The sequence below is a fragment of the Haplochromis burtoni genome, unplaced genomic scaffold, assembly GCF_018398535.1.
Source record: "Haplochromis burtoni strain Fernald_Lab_line unplaced genomic scaffold, NCSU_Asbu1 Contig_567, whole genome shotgun sequence".
NCBI classification, from domain to species: Eukaryota; Metazoa; Chordata; class Actinopteri; order Cichliformes; family Cichlidae; genus Haplochromis; species Haplochromis burtoni.
In genome coordinates this window covers 80,454-101,683 of record NW_024582928.1, presented here as the reverse complement: position 1 = coordinate 101,683, position 21,230 = coordinate 80,454, and the positions used below count along the sequence as shown (strand labels likewise).

General features: G+C 40.5%; 1 protein-coding gene and 4 non-coding genes across 6 annotated transcripts; all 5 read right to left on the bottom strand.

Annotated features, from left to right (window-relative positions):
• Positions 1 to 2,906: 2,906 nt before the first annotated feature.
• On the bottom strand, positions 2,907 to 2,979 carry trnaa-agc. The gene has a single exon. It is a non-coding gene; the product is annotated as a tRNA-Ala (tRNA).
• A 1,229-nt stretch (positions 2,980 to 4,208) lies between these two features.
• On the bottom strand, positions 4,209 to 4,281 carry trnaa-agc. The gene has a single exon. It is a non-coding gene; the product is annotated as a tRNA-Ala (tRNA).
• A 666-nt stretch (positions 4,282 to 4,947) lies between these two features.
• On the bottom strand, positions 4,948 to 5,020 carry trnaa-agc. The gene has a single exon. It is a non-coding gene; the product is annotated as a tRNA-Ala (tRNA).
• Positions 5,021 to 5,208: 188 nt separating this feature from the next.
• On the bottom strand, positions 5,209 to 5,296 carry trnay-gua. The gene is given in 2 exon segments: positions 5,209 to 5,244; positions 5,260 to 5,296. It is a non-coding gene; the product is annotated as a tRNA-Tyr (tRNA).
• Positions 5,297 to 5,696: 400 nt separating this feature from the next.
• tmem214 (transmembrane protein 214) lies at positions 5,697 to 19,785 on the bottom strand. 2 transcript variants are annotated; one of them, XM_005947961.3, is made up of 17 exons: positions 19,518 to 19,785; positions 12,956 to 13,149; positions 12,596 to 12,746; positions 12,366 to 12,500; positions 11,430 to 11,512; positions 11,074 to 11,179; positions 10,559 to 10,640; positions 10,296 to 10,397; positions 10,014 to 10,155; positions 9,728 to 9,819; positions 9,558 to 9,606; positions 9,271 to 9,378; positions 8,640 to 8,757; positions 8,461 to 8,557; positions 7,980 to 8,148; positions 7,566 to 7,717; positions 5,697 to 6,715 (listed from the first exon to the last, which is right to left on the bottom strand). In XM_005947961.3, exons 1-17 carry the CDS (start codon positions 19,669 to 19,671, stop codon positions 6,586 to 6,588), a joined length of 2,064 nt encoding a protein of 687 aa, XP_005948023.1. In that variant the 5' UTR covers positions 19,672 to 19,785; the 3' UTR covers positions 5,697 to 6,585. The 2 variants fall into 2 exon arrangements, with proteins under 2 accessions (XP_005948023.1, XP_005948024.1); XM_005947962.3 differs by lacking the exon at positions 19,518 to 19,785 and adding an exon at positions 19,118 to 19,493.
• Positions 19,786 to 21,230: the final 1,445 nt, after the last annotated feature.

The window sequence follows — 21,230 nt, the reverse complement described above, 5'->3', positions numbered from 1 at the left end:
TTCACGTAAATGGCCTCCTTGACTCATCATGTAGGATACATCCTAGTGTAGGATAAGTCTTTGTTTAATAGTGACTGTTTCACTCCTCCATTGTTTGGGACTAATCCCCCACGGATGCGGGTGTTTGATCACATGAATGCTACTCTCGTCTTAAAACGCCAAAGGAAACAACTGACTGTGGCGTACTGAAAGGAGGAACTATCCCAGTATAATTTCCATAAGGAAAGCCCACGTGTGTCTGTTCTCAGCTTTGCGCATCTGCAGCTCTACAACACCACAGCATGTGTGATCAGTTAAAGGTCACTAAAGAAGACTTGCATTAGAGTACTGCACCTCTAGTTATTAAGTTAAGCATGTAAACAGGGTGACCCAAGGTCTCACAGTGATCACTAATCCATTTGAGCAAATCCCCCTCTGATTGCAAGTTACACATGTCACTGCTGAAGAAGAAGTTGCCATCTTTCTGATATTATTTTAGGATGATCGGGGATGTTTTTTAGTTTTTGTGAGACATTAAAGGGAGAGGACCTGTTAGAAAGTCTTTTCAGAGTGATTGGATCAATCTTTTCAATCTGCAAAATCAAACTTTTCTGATTTGTTGTTTAGAGATTCTAATTCCCCACTTTTAGAAGCTCAGACTCCTCCTAACCAAGGTGTAACTCTTTTCATTTAGTCTTTATTGTGGCCCATAACACAGTAGGTACCAACAGCATTTAAGGGCTAATGCAAATTGACATCAATGGAAGTGGAAAGTTCAGCAGGTGATGTACTAACACTGTGCTAATTTCTGAAGAGACACAGGCAGTTAAAAAGAAAAACAAAAGAAGCAGGCAGTAAATCTAGTTTAGGGTAAGTCTTTGTTTAATAGTGACCATTTCACTCCTCCATTGTTTTAGGGTGATAAATGTCAATATAGGGAGTATAAGCACCGTGCTGAGTCTAAACACAATGCATGTGACCTAACTGTAGCATTTCCTTATTTTCAGTTTTCAGTTTTATTTGTCATATGCAAGTTAGCACAGGGTCAACATTGCAATGAAATGTGTTTGACGAGCAGCAGTCACTCAGCAGCATGATACAGTAGAAGAAAATAAAGTAAAATAAAATAATAATAAAAAAAGAATAGGAAAATAGTAAGGAGCAAAATATTAGAGAGACATGGTAAAAGAGAAAAGATGACTAAATATATATGTATCTATAAATATATGTACACTAGTGATTAAATAAGAAAATCTTGAAAAGAAATATGACGGGAGGAATGAGCAGCAGAAAATTACAGTGTTGCACTTTTAAATATAAATATCAATAACAATAAAGTGGAGTGACCAGTGCAGATTAACAGAGTACTTGTGAAGCTGCAGGGTAGCTTCTGAGTGCTGTGTTGTGTGTGTTTAAGTGTTGTGGTTGAGGTGTCGTATGGCTTGGTGGTAAAAACTGTTTTTAAGTCTTGTAGTCCGAGCAGACAGACTCCTGTAACGTCTGCCAGATGGTAACAAGGAGAACAGCTGATGTGCTGGGTGGCTGCGGTCCTTGATGATGCTGTGTGCTTTGCGGAGGCATCGCTGGAGATAAATGTCCTGAATGGCAGGAAGCCTCGTGCCAGTGATGTGCTCTGCTGCCTTCACCACCCTCTGTAGTGATTTACGGCTGCTGGTAGAGCAGCTTCCGTACCAAACTGTAATGCAGCTCGTCAGCAAGCTCTCGATCGCACACCCAACATTTGAGGTGATGTTGGGTCCAGGAGAAGTACTCGGTGATGTTGACTCCAAGGAACTTGAAGCTGCTGACCCTTTCGACCTTGACACCGTTGATGTGGACGGGCTGGTGTTCTCTGACTGGTCGTTTTCGGTAGTCCACTATCATTTCTCTAGTTTTGCTGATGTTGAGAGTCAGGTTATTTTCCAGACACCACTCGTGCAGTGTCATCACCTCCTCTCTATAGGCCGTCTCGTCGTTGTCTGTGATGAGGCCTATGATGGTTGTGTCATCCGCAAACTTGATGATGATGTTGGACTCGTGTTTAGCAACACAGTCGTGTGTGAACAGGGAATATAGGAGGGGGCTAAGCACACAACCTTGGGGCTTGTTTGTGAGGAAGTTTAGAATCCATCTGCAGATAGGTGTTTCCAGCCCAAGGTTGACGAGCTTTGTGGCAAGTTTTGAGGGGATGATGGTGTTAAATGCCGAGCTGTAGTCGATGAAGAGCATCCTTCCATATGTATTCCCTTTTTCCAGGTGAGTGAGGGTGGTGTGCGTTGCCAGGGCGATGGCATCCTCTGTGGCTCTGTTTGTCCGATAGGCAAACTGAAGAGGGTCCAGTGTTTCAGGGAGGGAGGAGCAGATGTGACCTTTGACCAGTCGCTCTAGGCACTTCATGATGACGGATGTCAGTGCAACAGGACGGTAGTCATTCAGACAGGAGACCACTGATTTTTTGGGAAGGGGAATGATGGTGGATGCTTTGAGGGACGTGGGGACCACTGACTGCCTCAGGGAGAGGTTGAAGATGTTGGTGAACACCTCTGCCAGCTCGTCTGCACACACTCTGAGTAGCCGGCCTGGGATGCCGTCCGGTCCTGGAGCTTTGTGAGGATTGACCTTTTTAAAGATCCATCTCACAGCTTCTGTTTTGAGAGTTAAAGTTGCAGCCTCACTGTCCTCCTGAGGGTAGAGGATCTGCTCTCTGTTGTCTGCGTCAAAGTTGTTAAGCTCGTCTGCAAGAGATGCAGTGGGCTGACTGTGTTGTCTTTCTTGTAGTCAGTGATGCAGCACAGTCCATTCCACAGTCGCCTGGTGTCAGCCTTCCAGTGTAACCTTACTTAACCAGGGGTAACAGAACACAGTTGAACATTTGTTTATTGTGGAAAGGAAATGTTTTTGTGTTGATGCTTAAAGGTACGGCCTTTTGGAGGATGCGGGCATCGATCCCGCTACCTCTCGCATGCTAAGCGAGCACTCTACCATTTGAGCTAATCCCCCTGGGTCCAGTACTGTAGCACGATCACAATGCAATGACGTGTGCCACTCAAACAATATCAAGACACATTTGTTATTATTTGTCAGACTATATCAATCGCCCATTGGTGATGGCTAAAGATTACGTTGCTTTTTTCTGTGAAGGATACATTCCTGAGTGTTGTGACAGACTAATGAAAGCCCAGTAACAGTAAGGTCTGGTAGGGATAGCTAGTCACAGGGATTTAAGAGATAGTAAAGAGCCAGGCAGTTAAAAAGAAAAACAAAAGAAGCAGGCAGTAAATCTAGTTTAGGATTAGTCTTTGTTTAATTGTGACTGGTTCACTCCTCCATTGTTTTAATAAATATCAAACTAGAGAGTCCATCCGTATAGTGCTGAGTCTAGACACATAGGGGACCTTGAACTGGGATTGCTCCTCCACACACGCACAGCTTCAGACACCAAGTGTCTTTTTGCACAATTCTTAGTATTTTGCACATTTCCATTGCACTGTCTTGTCTCTGTATTGTCCTGTTGTGTCTAGTGTTGCGCCGTCTTGTCTTGTTGTCTGTGAAGATTCTCAGTCATCCAGGTCATTGTAGTCTAAGGAGCTTGGAAAGAAAAAGCGTCTGGACTTCTTTGTCTTCTGTTTTGTCTCTCACATGAACTTTTTAATCATTGTAAACGCCATGCACAGAATATCAAGTCAACGCAAGTAAACTTTTTACACAGTTTAATACAAAAAGCTCTAAAACCTGTTAATTTTTCATGTGCGCTTGATTACATTTGCACTTTTTACCAATTGATAATAATCTACCTCACAGTTATCTCATAGTAATGCCTCTCTTTCAACCTTCTATACATTCAGTGCTCTGCCATAGTTATTAGTGTTAAAGAAAACGTTGAAGCTGCAGATGTATCTTCTCTCTTGTGCCTCCAGGCGGCAGCACAGACACATCTACGGCTATCGGGGAGTCATAAACATTCAAATAAGTTTATTCTCTATTTCAGGTCGTTTCTTCATTCTACTAATTAGGGTGATTTATTTAAAGTTCTGTTTATATCAACTTCATATTTCATTAATATACACTGCCATAAAGAAATAATCATTAATCAATCAGTTCCTGTTTGCTTTACAGATTTACCCGGTACTCTTAAAATGTATTACTCTCCATAAACAATAAACAGTTTTAAATCACATGGATATTTAAAATGCTCTATTTAAAATATTTTAACTCATCAGAAAAAAGTTTGGAGGATGCGGGCATCGATCCCGCTACCTCTCGCATGCTAAGCGAGCGCTCTACCATTTGAGCTAATCCCCCCACGCTTCAGAAGGAGCCCGTTCGCAGTACCAACCCGTGATATGCTGACGATTTGTCAAGTCCTGCGATGTTCCGGAGGAGCGCGACAGGTGAGCTTCCGCGTTCTTATGCTACGCGCCGGGTTATCAATGAAATCCAGTACAATAACGCTCCCGAGGTAATACATGTTCCAGCCATGTACTCCAGTCCTAGCCGTATCCCAAACCCTAACCATAATCTTATCCCTAACATTAACCAGCATGTTATATAGTGTTTACCAAAGAGATGTAAGTAAAACGAGTGTACATGCGTATATTCATTCCAAACGGTTCTCTTGTTTGCTGATGTTGGGTCCCCGGAAGCGTAAGATATCGACGATTTGTCACCTAGCTTAAAATGTTAGGCTTTGAAGGTGATAACGTGTTGACAGCAGGGACCTATAATAGCTTATACAAAGACTGCCTAAGTTTGAAGTGTCGAACGAATTGATTTCAGTGAAATTCGTCGCAAAAACTTTCGTGAAAATGTAAATGTGACATTGGCATCTTCTTTATGTTTTGTGTCTCAGCTCCCCCCCAAAGATTACCAATTTTTAAAATAACCATATTTTCTAATTGGTCTGGTTGGTTGCATTTTGCAACTTGAGAGTTAAAACAAACTCACGCCAACCGACGAGACACAAAACTTTGGAGGATGCGGGCATCGATCCCGCTACCTCTCGCATGCTAAGCGAGCGCTCTACCATTTGAGCTAATCCCCCTTATGTGCGCTGCCTCGCAACCTGATAAAATATATCTATGTAATCGAGTCGAGCTATAGCCAACAGAGCCTGTTGGCTTGCTGGCAATGGTGCTGGTTCGGCTGATGAACCGTATCTACCATGTAATCTGTATTCGATCGTTGCGCTTGAACACCGTGAAAGAAGAAGAAGAAAAAAAAAGTGTCACCTCCTTCGAGCCGGATTTGAACCAGCGACCTAAGGATGTCTATCGCACTCCTCTACAGTCCTCCGCTCTACCAACTGAGCTATCGAAGGGGATGGTATCAGCTCCCCACAGTGTTTCTCTATAAGCGGCAGCGCTACTAAGCATGCGAGAGGAAAGCATTGATTTACGGGGGCAAGATACGTTTTTAAGAGGACTGCTGAATCAGCGACACTTGACTAAAAATACATTCCCAGTGTACTCTTCTCATCTTGATCTATATTAATACGTGGTGAGACAAATTTGTTTCTTCTTACGATGACCCTGAATACACATATCTAATAATTATATTTTAATAAGAACATACACATGCAAAATTGAAGTTTTGCATGTGTATGAGTTTAAGGGCAAAGCCCCAAGTCATGACAAGACAACTGTTAACAAGGTGGTTTCTATTATTTGCTGTGTAGCTTGTGGCACACTCGGGTACATCAGCTGATAAAAACACTGCAGTGGGGTTGGAGTCTTTATTACAAATCATTTACATTACAAAGTAAGACATTGGTCTCTTCCATATCATCTTGTTTACAGGCTGGGGGGTTAGTTAAGTAAAATGTCATTTCTCAGATTACAGCATACAGGATGACAACTGATCCACACAGACACAAACACAGAAACGCATTGACCTTCAGGTACATGATGTCGGTGCTTCTCGCAGCTCGGGCGAGAAGCTTCTGCTGGTAGGTGAAGCATTAGAAAACGGGACAGAAACAAAACAGCAGAGACAAGACACACAGATTTTTTTCTTCTGGACTGATGTGAAAAGACTGTGTTTACGACCGTGCTCTGGACGAGCAAATCCGCCCGGAGACACAACTCCCTAGTTAGGTTTGACAAGGGGTTTGCACACACAGGACCAGGTGTTAAAGATGACTTGACCCTCTGATGAGGTTTTCAGTGGCTTGGAGACGTTTCTGACATGTTCCCTGCCTTTACCAACTTTCACAACACTTTTTTTTTAATTATATTTAAATAAAAACTTTTATAAATCATCTACAAACCTATATTTTCTATAAATTACAGAACCTGCCTAACCCAGAGGCTCAAGCAGTGGCTGAAATTTGCAGTATAAAACTCAGGGAGAGAGAAAGAAGGGTACAACCTCCGTATCCAGCAGTGACAAAAAGACTGATAGAAAAAAAACAAACATCTAAACAACACCAAACTGATTTTAAAATTTAACCAAAACAAGAGACAAAAAGGGTCTTTTTTGAGTGAGCTCGTTTCCCTCTGACCCTGCGGCATCCACTTGTGTCACAAGGGACATGACAGACTCACGCTGGGCCAGAGTGTGTGTGTTGGTGTGTTTAGCTTCCTGTGTGCATATTGTGTGTGTATTGCGTTATCCCGCTCGAGTGAGCAAATCCTGGGCCCATGTCTTGATTGCCGAGGTCGTGTGTTGGAGAAGCTGCCACGTCGAGTTGGTAAAGGACAAGGCGTGGCCCTGCAGACATGATACAGACACCTCCCCACTGCAACAGAGAAAGTAAAAAAAAAAAAAAAAAAAAAAAAAATCACTCACTGCAGCTTTAATGATGCTTTTAGTTCCTTTTAAACAATACAAACAAACACATTTGTCTACTACACTACTCATAACTGATTGACAGATCATTACAGAGTTCATCTGTCAATCACCTCAGAGGTTATCAACAGCCAAGGAAAAGGCCGCTGATGCATCTCTGCTTTAGACTGCTGCCCTCACAACTGAGACCTGGACAGTTGTCAGAGGATGAATGAATGGAAAAAATAGTCCAATTGTTTATCAGCTGGGTGCAACTACCTGGCTCCAGTAAACAGAAGAAGAACACACTGCTGAGAAGTGAAATGTGTGTGGTGCTGTGACGGTACTGTGCAAATAGGAGAAACGTACACAGACAAAGCCTACAAAGATCTGCCAAACTTCTGGTGAGCGACTCCCTTTAAAGAACAAATAGGAACGAGGTCCAAACTCCAGCAGGATAAACTGGCATGTCACTACATCTGTCAGTGCAACTGGTAACCTGCACGCATTTCTCAATGGCTTCAATAAAACACAGCAATAAGTAAAGGTGAATCACGTTTCATCCCAACAAGCACCATAACGAGGGCTTCATAGTTAAATCATTGTTGCAGCAGTGCCACAGATTCTTATAGTTAGTCAGCCCAGAGGTAAGGTGTCTTCGTTTTAGTCAGATTATTCTAATACAAGCTGTGCTGTTCTTCTTGTTTAACCCCACAGACCAAATACATCTTTGTGAAACCAGTCCCAGCCGGTTTAACTGCCCCACACTCAGGCATGTAGTAATAAAGCTTAACTGTTAAAGAGCTGCTGTTAGTACTGACTTGCAAGAGTCCTCTAAGTTGGCCCATGCTCTCTGTAGCAGGTTAGATGTGTACGCCAGCGCTGGCAGGATGTAGTTTTGATGTAGGAAGATGAGGAGCTCCTTCAAATATGCCAGAGTCTGGAACACACTCTCTGGGGTGTTGGTGTTCACCTGGACAAAGACATGCAACACAATCAGAGTCAGACTGGTAGTTATCTGGTAGTTTCTTATGTAATGCTCAAAATTTTAATTAAGGGGGAAAAGTGACACAGTATAAACACAAATAAATCCACAAAAGGATGAAATGATAATCCAGCTGGACTGTTTAATATACACCCAGAAAGCTGTGCTTCAGCCCCCCCCCCAAAAAAGAACAATTGTACTTCAACATTTAAATGTTTAAGGTCAGGTGGAGCTGTAGCCATGGCCTTACCCATTCTATGACAAGAGGTGTGGTTTCTTTAACCCAGACAATAAACCGTGAGGTGTTTTCAGAGATGAAGACAGCTGCTGACTTTGCCTTTTCCAAACCTTGTTCCGTTACTGGACCCAAAACCCGGACACACTCAGAGTAATAATAAGGAGTGTTTGTCTCCAACCAGCTACAGAAAATATAAAACACACAATACAGACAATAATGATCATAACTGCAATCTTCATTAGAGGAAAAATAGAAGAAAAGAAAAAGCCATACATTTTTTTAAATTTTCTTTTTAAAAGCAAATCATTTTATGGCAGAACAGCAGGTTAATCTAATAAATCTATATTAATATAGAATTCTAAATAAAAGCCAACAAACCACAGGGAATAAAACACTGTGCGCCTGAGCGTTATCAGGAAGTGAGTCAGAAGCTTGTTTTAGATTTTAGGGATCATTTTTAAGTGTCGGCTCTGTTGACTAGAAATGATCGTACCTGAAGCCCTGCTTTGAGTAGACTGTTATTTTGCTCCAGGCCTGCTGAGATACAGCTGTGATCCCTGAGGAGTGCAGATACCTGGCTGTGATGGAATCTGAAACGTAATATAAACACAATGAGTAGGCCACAGATACAAAGATAGGCGAATATGGTGAGTAAACGGCACTCTGACAGACCTGCGACAGAGCCGTTTGATCTGACGTCGTGGGCGATGAAGCCGGCAACGAACACGAGCAGAACCAGGAGCAGCTTGGACCAGGGGAACCCGTGACCACGCATCTTTACCTGCAGATTCTGGAGAAACACAAAGCACATGTCAAATAAGGTTCATAATCCAAGTGTTAGCTTTATGATTCCATACATCTCTAGTTGTTGCCCAAGAAGCAGGGATAATGTCAGAAGAAGTTTTTAAAGAGGAGTTGCACATGCTCATTCATGCATTCATCTCTCCAGTACTCCCATCTGCAACTCACCAGGTTCTCCAGTTCAGTAACTCTGCCCTTGATGCTTGGAAACTACCCAGTAAGTCCCAAAACAGTCGTTCCAATAGCACAACACTACTGATCTCTTTAATAGGCTTTCAATTTAATATTCTTCTCTTCATTCCTTTAGTTTTAGTTCCTAAATGTATATCTTAATTTTTTAAACCTTTTTATGCCTTCTGTCAGCACTTTATACATATTGCTCACTTTCATATTGTAGAGGTGCTTCATGATTTAATATTTACACTATCTTCGTGTCTAACCCAGACTTTTTTGAAATCGCGAGTTTCCTTTTAAACAAACATGAACAGGCTGAGTTGCTCACCTGGCACAGGCTGTTGCACTCCTGAAGGTCATGAGATTCAATGGTGTCTCTCATTTCTTCGTTGGTCACTCTAAAAGACTGGATCGTTTCCTCGAGGTTCTTCCGAAGCTAAAAACAAAAAAAATTCCAAGTAAAACACAGTGATGGGATTAAAAGACAATAAAAATACAAGTTACATTAAAACTGCATTATTAATCAGGTTACACAGGCTTTGATGTTTAAATAACAGTATCCCTGGGAGGTGCGTTTGGTTTATGAGCCAACAGACATTGTGACAGCACTTGTACCTTTGGTGGAAGGATGTTCCAGGACTTTAATAAGTGGTTCAAAAGCAAACTGAGGAAAGAAAGCAGTGAGTCTGAAATCAGTTTGAAATCCTCTTCATTTGTACAGTTTACCTTATGTGGAGATGTGATCATAAATAGAAAGACAAAAAAATAAATGGTCCACAGGTTACCTGGACTGGGGTAGGTGTTTGGTGTAGAGCTGCCTCCACACTCCTAAACTCTGAACATCCACACACAGACACTCAGTCATACTGCTGAGCAGCTGCAAGAAGCAGAAGACAATGCGGTTCATTTTTATCATTTTACTCATAATGTATTCTTTGACATCGTTTAGTGAGAACACAATTTTATTGAGCAGTTCTGCTTTATTTAATCACTTTTGTCAAAGATCGTGTTGTGATGGCTGCTGTAACAGTACAGTAGCAGCAGTAATGTATACAGAATTGTGGGTCTCACCTCCCTCTTCATGTCGTCGGGACAGTGTGGCGTGGCTCTGGACAGAAATGACGGCAGGTACGTGTGCAACGTGTTCTCTGGCTTGGCACCAAATGCGAGGACCTTCAGTCGAGGATACAAACGCCTCAGCTGCTCCTGCAGACTGTAATAAAAAATAGAAAAAAATATATTAGGACTCAGAACGCAGATAACATTTTTGCAATGCTTTTATTTCTAAACAGAGATTATGAACAGTCTGATATGTCTTGCTGTTGGTCTGTGTTTGCACTGGTTTACATTTACCTTGGTGACAGGGCGTTCTTTGGCATGAAAGCAAAATCGAGCAAAGGAAAGAACTCTTTCGGACCCATAATACCAAATCCTTTTGTCAGGTTTGAATGAAGTCTGGGAAAAGAATTAAAGTATGTTGAAATATCCATGACATTCAAATTAAAGGTATCACAGGTAATGATCTTAATAGTTCAAGTACTACAAATGAATGGAAAGGAAGTGTCTGGAAGATGAAGAAATTTGAGAAATTTCATGGATTTCTGAGTCAGACTTACGAGAGAAGTCTCTCCAGATAGGCGATGGCATATGAGGACAGAGACTTCACTCCCAGCACAGGGAGCATGATGCCCAGCCACACTGAAACAAATAACATTTTCTTTAGTTTAGGAAGCTTTTCTTCTGTTAAAGTGAAAATAAATATATTTAATCACACTTTGGGTGTGATTTTGTACTAAATCAGTAATTTTAGACACCATTTCCCCCTAACTTTCATTGCAATTTTGCACTGTAAACATTTAATATAGTCACACTAACTAATAACACTTGGAGCACCAGCAGCTATCAGGGGGGAATATTACTGCTCTAATGTGCTCTGTTGCTTCAGTGAACCCCAACCCAGAATGTCTGTCTTCACACATTGTTGGGAAAGTGGGAGAAAGGGGAAAACAGACAGATCTGGACTAATACTGGGCAAATGCCTACTTGTTCAGAGCAGTTTTGGGCTTTATGGATATGCGGTAATGTAAAATATTGAAATTATTGTGTGCCTCTGTGTAAAAGTGTTTATTACCTCTTAGACCCTGGCTGAGATCATAAAATCCTGCTTGGCCCAGAGCCCACATGATGGTCAAACACTTTACTGGACGATTCTGAACTGACCGCAACATTTCCAAATACTGCAGAAAAGGAACAAGAAGAAGGGAGAGTTTTACAATATAATAATGCAAAATTATTCAAACAGACAAATCCAGCAATACCCCCTCTGAAACTACCAGTTTGAAAATATAATACATAATTTGATAATATTACACATGTCCAGAAATGTTAGGAAAAATATAGCTTGAGCTTTTAGTGTAATAACATGCAGAGCAGGACAAGAGTAGCAAAGCTGCTGATTATTTGCCGGAGTGACAGTCACACACTCACCTCTGGCAGATTTTGGGTGGCTATTTTGGGTTTGTCCTGCAGGACTGCCTGAATGCAAACTCTGTAGCCATGTAGAGGTTCTCCTGGAAATAAAAACAATAAGCTTTAGGTATTGGTACTTTCGGCTTCTTTTTCTGCTTTATGAATTTTAACTAAAAACTGAAACAATGCTTGGGTAAAATCTTTATTTCATGATGCATCCTGGTGACCTTGCTGACTGCTCTTGGTTAGAGTTTGTTAAAAGGTAAACACTGATAATTTGAGGTTTGAGTCATGATGGGTTTTGACCCCACCCTAGCGTTGAACCATAACAGTGATCTTTACTGTTTTTTGTCCCCTGACTGCCAAGACAGTCACACCACAAGACATCACTTTCTTTCACAGCAGTGCACTTTTGCTCCTCGCTAAAAGCTTGTTTAGTTTAGCTCATGCAAAGATCAATCTAGATCAATAGATGAATCTAGACACAACAAAAGCTTTTTGAAAGTGAATACAAGGAAGGAACATAATGATTGCCTGCAGCTGCCTTTCTTTCAGGGTCTCTCATCTCATCTGCTTTCAGATGTTGGCTTCAGGCCTGTCGCTACCTTGTGGGCTTTGTCAAGTATGTCGACCACCTGGCCTTCTCTTCACTTCTATCTGTGCTGCCATTGAGGTGATATGGTTTTTATGGTCAAAGACAACCACTAACCTGGGCATAAACATCCCCCCCACCTATTTACCCCCTTGTTTATTTGCATGTATTTATTTGGTTTATATGTAACGTTTTATATGTTTTATATTCAATCAGAATATTATTTCAACTTACAGAACATTTAAGTTTATTATTGAGATTTCTGCAGCTTTGGTATCTTGGCGCATTTTTCCCTGTCTGTTAATGTTCTACTGAGTAAAGTCGCATCAATAAAAGGATGTAAGAGGTTCTCCTGGGTTTACCTGACTGCCTGTCCAACTCCCTGAGCATAGTGTAAACACAGTGGTCGAAGAAATCTGGCAGAGCGCTGCTGCAACGTCCGATGAGGCCTTTGATCACGCCCCTCAGCTCTTTTCCTGTAAGGCAGTATGGGTAGTCTGGGACAGAAAAGACAAACAGGAAGACTTAAGTATTGAAATGCTTTAACCGCACGATAAATAAATGGGCATATCAAAATAAGAGTCTGCCTGACCATAAGGGTGGCTGCTGAGTGTGGGCTCCGTGTCCTGGGCAGTTAAATGGAGGTTGAGGTATCCAGCCAGATCTTTGATCCAAACCGAAGGGTTTTCTGGAAACAGGGTCTGACTGCGAGCCAACTGCTGCTTCAGGTCTGCAACATCCAGCTGAAGACAGGACAAGAGAAAAATATCAGTATTGGAGTCTCAAAAAGAACACACCCTCCAAGCAAAGGCTAGATCGGTTTCAGCATGTGACAGTTGGCTTTGAAGATGTAACAATGCTGCTTTGTTTAGAGATCATTTCGGGTCATTTCTTTCACTAAATTTCCATTGAGTTTAATATCAGTCAACTTAAGAAAATGTCTCTTACTGACCGCTTTGAACGCCTCCTCGAGGGTTTTGTAAGTTGTGGGAGAGGCTGTATTGCTCGAATACGACTTCTTGGGTGGTTTACTTGATGAGGGCTTCTTGTTTTGAGGCTCGGATGGTGGAGGAACCTGCTCCTTGTTCTGCTTCTTTCCCACCTTCTCCAAGCTGTCATACAGACTCTCTGACATCTTCACGGGCGCTGAAGGACAAAACAAAGCAGCTGCAGTGAAATGCAGTGACTCCTCTATCCTGAGTCCTAAAAATCAAGTTACTCTCCTCAGCGTCTTGCTTACCCCCTTCTGCCCTCCCTCCACGCCTTGTGTAATGGGCTGTTACCCAAAGGAATATTTGTGGCACACTCAATACAATTCACAAAGGACTGGAGTTAAGCACCAACAGCATTCCAGCTCTTCCCCTTGTGTGTTTCTGGTAAACAGTTTTGAGGACCTATACAAAGTTAAGAATGCCTTATTTATTTTTTTAGAGCCTGTACTTTGATATTAAATCAATACTTATTTGCAATGTTTTATAAAGGCAATAACAAGTAATTGTATTTATAAGATGTCAAAGCTCTCTCACTGGCTGAAAGTGGCAATACATTGAAATTGACCCTGTTCTGCTTTTATTCATTTCCCATCAAATACCTGCAGCTTGGAATAAATCTGACACCTTTACAGACTGTGGGGAAATCAGAGAGCACTTTAACTGCTTACCAGTTTTTACTCTGTTGGTGATTAATCATTTTGTCACCATTTTGTCATTTTGTGTGCAAAACACACCAGAGGTGGATGGCAGGAACTAAGATCACTTTTCTTTAAATTTAAGCTGGTTAATGAGGTGATTTGACGAACGACTCAAATTGGCCTTTGACCTATGAAGCATTTATAGTGATCACAGTAATATGGGCTGCTTCTGTTGGCTCTAGAAAAATGTTTTCCTTCACTCCAACTCAGGCCATCGTGTCAGTCACAGTGCTGTCTCTTTCCTGTACTCCGTTTCAGAATGGAGCTCCTTTTTAAACTCTATCTGTGATCATAACTGAGCGGCTGTGCTTTTTCATGAGAAAAATAGAAGTTGGACTGAACCAAATCAAGCTTTAGTCACACATGTGGATTTAGAGTCAGCATGTCTCTATTTTTAGTCTCAAACATGAGTGTGCCATGTTTTACAGAGAAGCTCAAAATATAACGAGAGAAACATATGAAGAGGTTTAACAGGCATGTGAGTGTGTGTGATAGTAGAAGAGCTGCATAGTATGCAATCAAATGCTGCATGAATGTGTGCTTGTGTGTGTTGATCACTGAAACTGTAAAGATTGTTATAGCATTTTTCAAGTCAGGGAGGAAAGTTACCACGATCAAAGCTTTAGGATCAAGGCATGGAAAGACCTGTCTATATTTACAGTCTTGTAATCTTTGGTATCTAGTGCTCAGCTGTTTTCTTGTGGCCTGCATGGCAGTTTCATCTGTATTTTTTCAGCTGGGAAATGAAAAACAAAAACAAATTTGTATGAGGCCTAAAAATACTGGAAAATAAATAAAACTAAATTTAAAAAAAATAAACACTGAATTTCAGCCCACCACAGACCTATAACTCTGAAAATACATTAATATAGAGGTGAAATTATGCAAGGCTTCAACAAATATACCAATGTTTTTGCACCCAATAAATAAATCAGCTGATTCTGAGAGGGTGATGGTGGGTGGGGGAGGTTGATGAAACTGATGTTTCATGGAATGATTCTGCTGAAACAGTAGACTCCCTGGTTAATTATCGAGGTTTTAACAAAATGTGGAGCTTGAAATGTCTTTTCTCATGGCATCATATGACTCAGAAATCCTTGCAACCTTATCTGGGACCTTGTGCACTATTGTCTGCAGTGGATAATCACTTAAAGTCTAAGTGAACAGGGAACTTTAAGCGAAGTGGTTGGTTTCCTTAAAACCAACCAATTAACATCCGTTTTAAAAAAAAAGAAGCACATGACTGCAGACTTAGGGAAATACCAGCAGTCCTTGTAAATGACAAACAGTTCAAAACAAAGACAGAAGTGTCCTGATCAAAATCAAATCAAGTCACTTTTATTGTTACATCACATGTGCAGGTACACTGGTACAGAACATGCGAGTGAAATTCTTGTGTACAAGCTTTACAAGCATGGGTGACTGACTTCGCTCAGCAAAGAGGGAAGGCATTCTAAAGTTTTAGAGCAATAAGAAGCAAAAAGCTAATAAAATTTAACTTGAAGGTTGGATTACAGAAGGTTTAACATACTAAACATTTATTTTTCTGAATGAATCATGCCGTATCTTCAATTTTTATCTGTATGTTTCTGAGATTAGGGAGTTGGACGAACATTGAGCTCTGAAAATAATTAAATAACACAATTAATATAATCCAACTGAAGTGTAAAAATGTTTCCCATGTGGGACTCGAACTGGTCTCTGGTGTGAGCAGTAAAATTATTCAACCCCCGCTCTCTCTAAGGTGCAGGTGTTAATGCTCAATTCAGATTTTTTTTTTGTCTGCTTGTTCACACTACAAAGAAAAATGTGACAGCAAACGCTCTCCAACGTTGTCTTCCCCACAGGTTCACTGACATCTACACTGGATGGCCAGGAAGTATTCGCGATGTCTTCTCGGGCGCTTCTCTGGCGCTGATAATTGGCGTCTGTCTTGTGTCAGTGACGTAAAAGACGGATTTAATGCGACATGACCATTCAAACAGCAGTCGCTTTCTAAAACATCGGATATGTATCGGATTCAATACCACATACGAAAGTGACCCAGATCGAATTTGAAAATATTGGATTTGTGCCGTTCACACTGTCATACCATGATCGGATATGGGTCGCATAGGGTTAAAAAAATTTTTTTTTAAAATAATCGAATTTAATGCGCTTTCGCCTGCAGTGTGAACGTAGCCTAAATGTCACCTTTTTCCCCTCTTTGAAACTGGGAATATTCTTTTCATTTTTTGTGTACATGAATACAAGTCAGTACGAGAGAGAGCCCAAAATACGAATCCACAGATTAAATGTTGTGACCATTTCATGAACTGTCACAAGACTGTGCTGCTGGCTCTCTAGTAACTTCCTCACACTGGACTGCTGCTGATGACAGCAGTCCTTTTTCCGCTCTCCAAACTCGGTCAGCTCAGCGTAGTGACCAGTTCTTCACCTGCTGCAGGTTCTAGTTCTGGATCTTATGTGGGTTCTCCACAGCAGAGAGAGGACTAATGTCTCCAGCTGAAGCCCAAGATGGTGGTGTTAAAATTAGCCTCACTGAGACGAAGGACTCCGGATAGCTGAAAGATTTCAAGGAGAGAACTGACAACAAAGCCAGCAAATCGCAAAACATGTGATGGATCAGAGCTAGCTAAACTTTCAAAATAAGAGCGAAGAATATATTTTCATGACTCAAATCTTTGAGTGTGTCGCTTGAGTAAATTCTATTAGTGGGAAACACTGCAATGTAATTAGTATTTCAAACATAAGCCTAAATGTAACATCTATGACTTCCAGCAGTCATTCACCCTATGCTTTACATTCGAGGCTGGTGCGGGGTAGGCAGCTATAAGCTGTAGTATTATGAGTGGGCTCAAAAGCTCCACTGTGAAACAACAACTAACAGGATCTCACATTTTACTGTCTACAGTCAGACTCCCTAGTCATTTTGATAGTAGATTTTTCATCTCAGTTTTATGAAACTATTTAAAACCATCTCAAAGAAACAACAGTTTTTGGGATCATTTTGGTGTAATTTACTACAAGAAGCATATTAGCAGAAATCATTAACGTGTGACAGCTTTCAGATTATAGTTTCTATCAAGACAAAATACCAAAAAGAACAAATTTTACTGCCCTAATCCACGGGCCACTAAAAGCCAATAATAGCTGAGATGATGTTTTTAAGCTTCCTTAAATTCAAGCTTTGTGGTTCTCACATGTTTAGACATGTGGGAACAAAAAGCCGAGCATGGTTATCATACAAGCAGTTCTTTATTTGTCAGGGACCAAAACACTGACCTCATAAGAGAAAAGATGTCTTGTACCAGATTTATCTACTAGCTAATTCCCATCTGCAGTCGCTGGCCAGGTACGCCCAATCATAAACATCACTGATTTAAAGGGCTTTTTAAATAATGCAAACAGCAAAGGCAGAGACATTTACCACTCTTCTCTGTGATCCAAGCTTCACGCTCTTATCTGTTGAACACTTACATAATGCCTGATTTTGCTGCAACACTTTTCTTGCTCAACCACATACGTAATCCCTCCAGGCTAAAGTTTAAAAAAAAAAAAATCCTCCAGTTTTATGTGTCAAAACCACAGACCCAAAAGTAACAGCCTCATGATCAAGTCCTGATGAAAGCCTTTAAGAAACAAACTGAGATTTGGCAAAATATCTTTCTGAATGTGTGATTAGGTTGTTTGTGTTAATAAAATGATTCACATAAAGTGTTGGAGAGTTCATTTACTAAACAGATCAGGTTTATTTCTTATAAGCTTTAGACTAAAGCTTTACACCACTTCCCCACTGAATCAGCCACAGTGATCAGACTTTGGACAGTAAGATTCAGTGATAAAAATGAAGCAGAAACAAACAGCTCCAGCAAAGTGAGATATAATCATTTTGTGATGATCATCCAAAAATCAAAAGACTCAGTGAAGCCTCTTCAAGCTGCTATTGCTAGATTTAGTGAACAGAAAGTATTTTGGTCAATTTAAGGGTAGAAATTGATCAGAGGTCAGTAAATAATATGTTGACCTTGTGAAGAGTAATTTCTAACACAGATAAAGATAACTATGGTGTTTGTCAGTCTTTGACATAGTAGGAGACACCGGGCGGGACTCTAAACAGAGGGAACAGCAGGGTTTGTTTGGTACGTAAGATTTGATAAAACACAAATTAATTCTGGTTCTTAAAACATGGCAGAAAAAAATGAATAAGTAGATTAGGAGCTCCAGCTTCAGTATGGGCTTCATACTCAGTAAAAACAAAACATCATTAGGTTGACATAATGTTTCAGTAATGTGGTAGATTGAAGCTGCTGGTAATTCAGTATTAATATCACCTAACTGCACGCCTAAACTTGTCATAGCAACGTTACCGAATTAGGTTTCATTTTCCAATTTTTAAAGGTGTAAATCAAACTACTGAGTTTAGCACCTTATTCCAACTTTGACATTTCTGGTTAACAATGAGAATTCTCCTGCTGCCACTGATAGTATTAAAAGGAGGACAAGTTTGAGATCCAACACTCCAGTGACTTTATTCATGTGAGGAATGTCAATAGAATCTTCACTCGATGTTTGATCAGAAGACATAAGTAAAAACCTGAGTAAACTTTACTCGATAAAAAGTTATTAGCAGAAAAACATTTTTAAAAATCAAAATTAGCTATTTATATTATTTATATTATTTATATTATTTGTTTTCACTGTGGTTATCATTTACTGTAGAAACAACGTATGCAGTTCAAAGTAAAGAAGAACAAGCATTTTCTCCAAGCATAGCATCCCAATGCACTTCAGATCCAGCATCACTTTCAAAGACCGGTTCATCCCAAGGACAGAACACCAAGACACAAGCTAAACAACAGTGTACCATATGTAGTGCACTTAGGGGTACTCAGACCCTTATTTCTGATTGAAACATATTAAAAGTGCATGACAATTTAAATAGAGGAAAGAAAAGCGTAAGTGACAGCTGGAGTGTCAGTATTGTTGTATCCTTGCAATATTGTTTAGATGATAGAAGCAGGACTGGGTGGCCGGGTTTCTTAAAGGTGAAATTGGAATTGAAAAGCTCATCCAGGTTTCTGATTTTTCAAAGATCACTCATAAAAGTACCCTACATCTTCTGATTTATAAAAACTTGCCCTTTACACCAGAAGACTCAAACAAAAATATAACTCGGACACTGATCACCTCGAGGATTATAGGTAAACGGGAACAGTAAGTTGTATTGTTACTAATAGGAGTCCTTCTAAATAAGTAAGAAAATAAAGTCAGAAGTAATAACAAAATAGAGTAACGAGTTTAATCTATTTATATAAACGATGATAATAGCAGTGATAACTGTTTATGAGGCATAAAGCTGAAGTAAAACCATGGCTAAACGTGTAGCATAAGATTTAAATGGCCACGTTGTTAAATATTTACCCCCAGAGAAATGACAGCCATCACTGTAGGCGATGTAAAAACAAACTAATGCTGCTTAACGTCATACCGATCAGCTCCAAGATGACAAAAACACCTTCAGGCTCGTTCGAAAGAGCAGCTGAAGGGAGGTCAAAGGTCAAAAAGCGTCTCACGCATGCTGACAGACTCTCTCAGTGCTGACGTTCACTTTGTTGACACTGCTAACGAGCTAACTAGCCGCACGAAGCACAAAGGCCGCTCAGCTAGTAGTTTAAAATTCACGCCGACACACGGACTTAAGGTAGAGCCACTCAGAGCTGAGCTGGTAAAACCGCAGACGGTGTGAGATAAAATTAATACCAGGAAGTAATGCTGCGTGAAGTTGAGCTTCAGCAGCTAGCAGTGGGCCGTGTTCACTTACGTCTGGACGGCTGGTTAGATTCGCCCAGGGCTTTCCTTTCTCCGCTGGCTTTCTTGTCGGCCGCTACCTTGCCTCCTCCGCCGGAGTTGTTGCTATTTTTCTTGCCTTTCTTCACCACCTCCCATTTTCCGACCGAGCCGTTATTTGAAGCCATGTCTCCGGGTCCAGATGGGCTGTTATTAGTTCGGGTACCGTGACTTCCTGCCTCCTTCCTCCCTTCTGCTGAATGAACGAGAGGACGTTGCGTAAACTGCTCTGAGCGTTTAACCGTCCGCGTGCCACGTCTCTATGTCGGCATGACGTCAGAGTGATGTGTTTGGACCGTTAACTTTCGTGTTCGTAGCCGAACGGAACAAGTTTAAACACGGAATTTATTAAACGCGTCTTCAAGACGGAATCATAGACGACCCCGATTCATTTTAAACACAACTAAATACAACAATAATACGAGTTCGGTTTTAAAAAAATAAAATACATTTTAAAAAATCTACAATTTATTGTAAAATAAACAGCAACTGCTGATAACTGTTTTTAAATTTTCAAAAAAATTAAAAAGAATTAGCGCAAAACTTACATTTCAATACTTTTTAACTTAATACCAAAATTAATATCCTTGGGGTTATCTCTTATCTATTTTGTTATGCCATACTATATAAATTATTATTGAGCCATTTTAGATTCTATAGAGTACAGTGGTCCTCTTTTAATCCTGCCCGAGAGCTCCAACTCCAACATCCTTTGTCCACAATTTCCACTCTCCCACCTATGTACCTTTTCTTTTTCCGGTCACAATCTCTACCAAACCTCTTTCATACCTCTCACCCATACAACTTACCATTTTGTTATTTTACCTTATTTTAGTAGTCAGACAATATTAGGCATTTAATGTCATTTTCATTAATCAATAATTACCTAATTGTGAAAATGATCTCTAAAGCATATTTAGAGCATCAGATATTCTAGATTTAGTCCAACTCACTGGTTCTACCTTCAAGTGTTACAATTATCTGTTTTGGATCATAATTGACAAAACAAATAATTTGTAAACAAATAATTTGTAGTCATCGCAGCCTCTAGAAAATTTGACGTTTCGTTTTGAAGATATATGGATTATAATAATATATGCCAATAGTTGAAATCCTAAATATGACACATAACTAATTCTATCATGAAGCTGCATGCTTTAAAAAAATCCCACTCAAACTGTGATGTTTGAATCACTGCCTCTGTCCATTATTATCCATTCCTGGCTCAGCAAACAGGTAAAATTCAAAGGCTTATTTTCTATTTTGTGAACAGGAAGCTGAACATCAGGTACTCTACTGCTCAGCTTTGAATAAAAACATTCAGCTCATTTCCATTTGCCTGTGAAAAGTTCATTATCTCATCCTCTATGCTATCATCACTGATAACTGCCAGGTCCAATTAAACCATCAGCATGCTGCAGTTTTCTGTCTGGCTGCCATCTCTGTGGAACAGACGGTCAAGTACATCCTGCAGCGTCGCTTAGTGTTTGGCACAAACCTCCCAAATCCCTCAGCAGACCTCCTCCACTCACTGTAAGTGGAAGCATAATCCTGAAACTGAGTGGACGTCTCAGTGTGTCTTGCTCTTTTGTAGGTCGGAAAACATCTCACTACTGATTCATAAATATTTTTCCATGTGTGAAAGTTTTCTTGGCAACATAGTGGCAGACCTATGCATTGTTGTAGA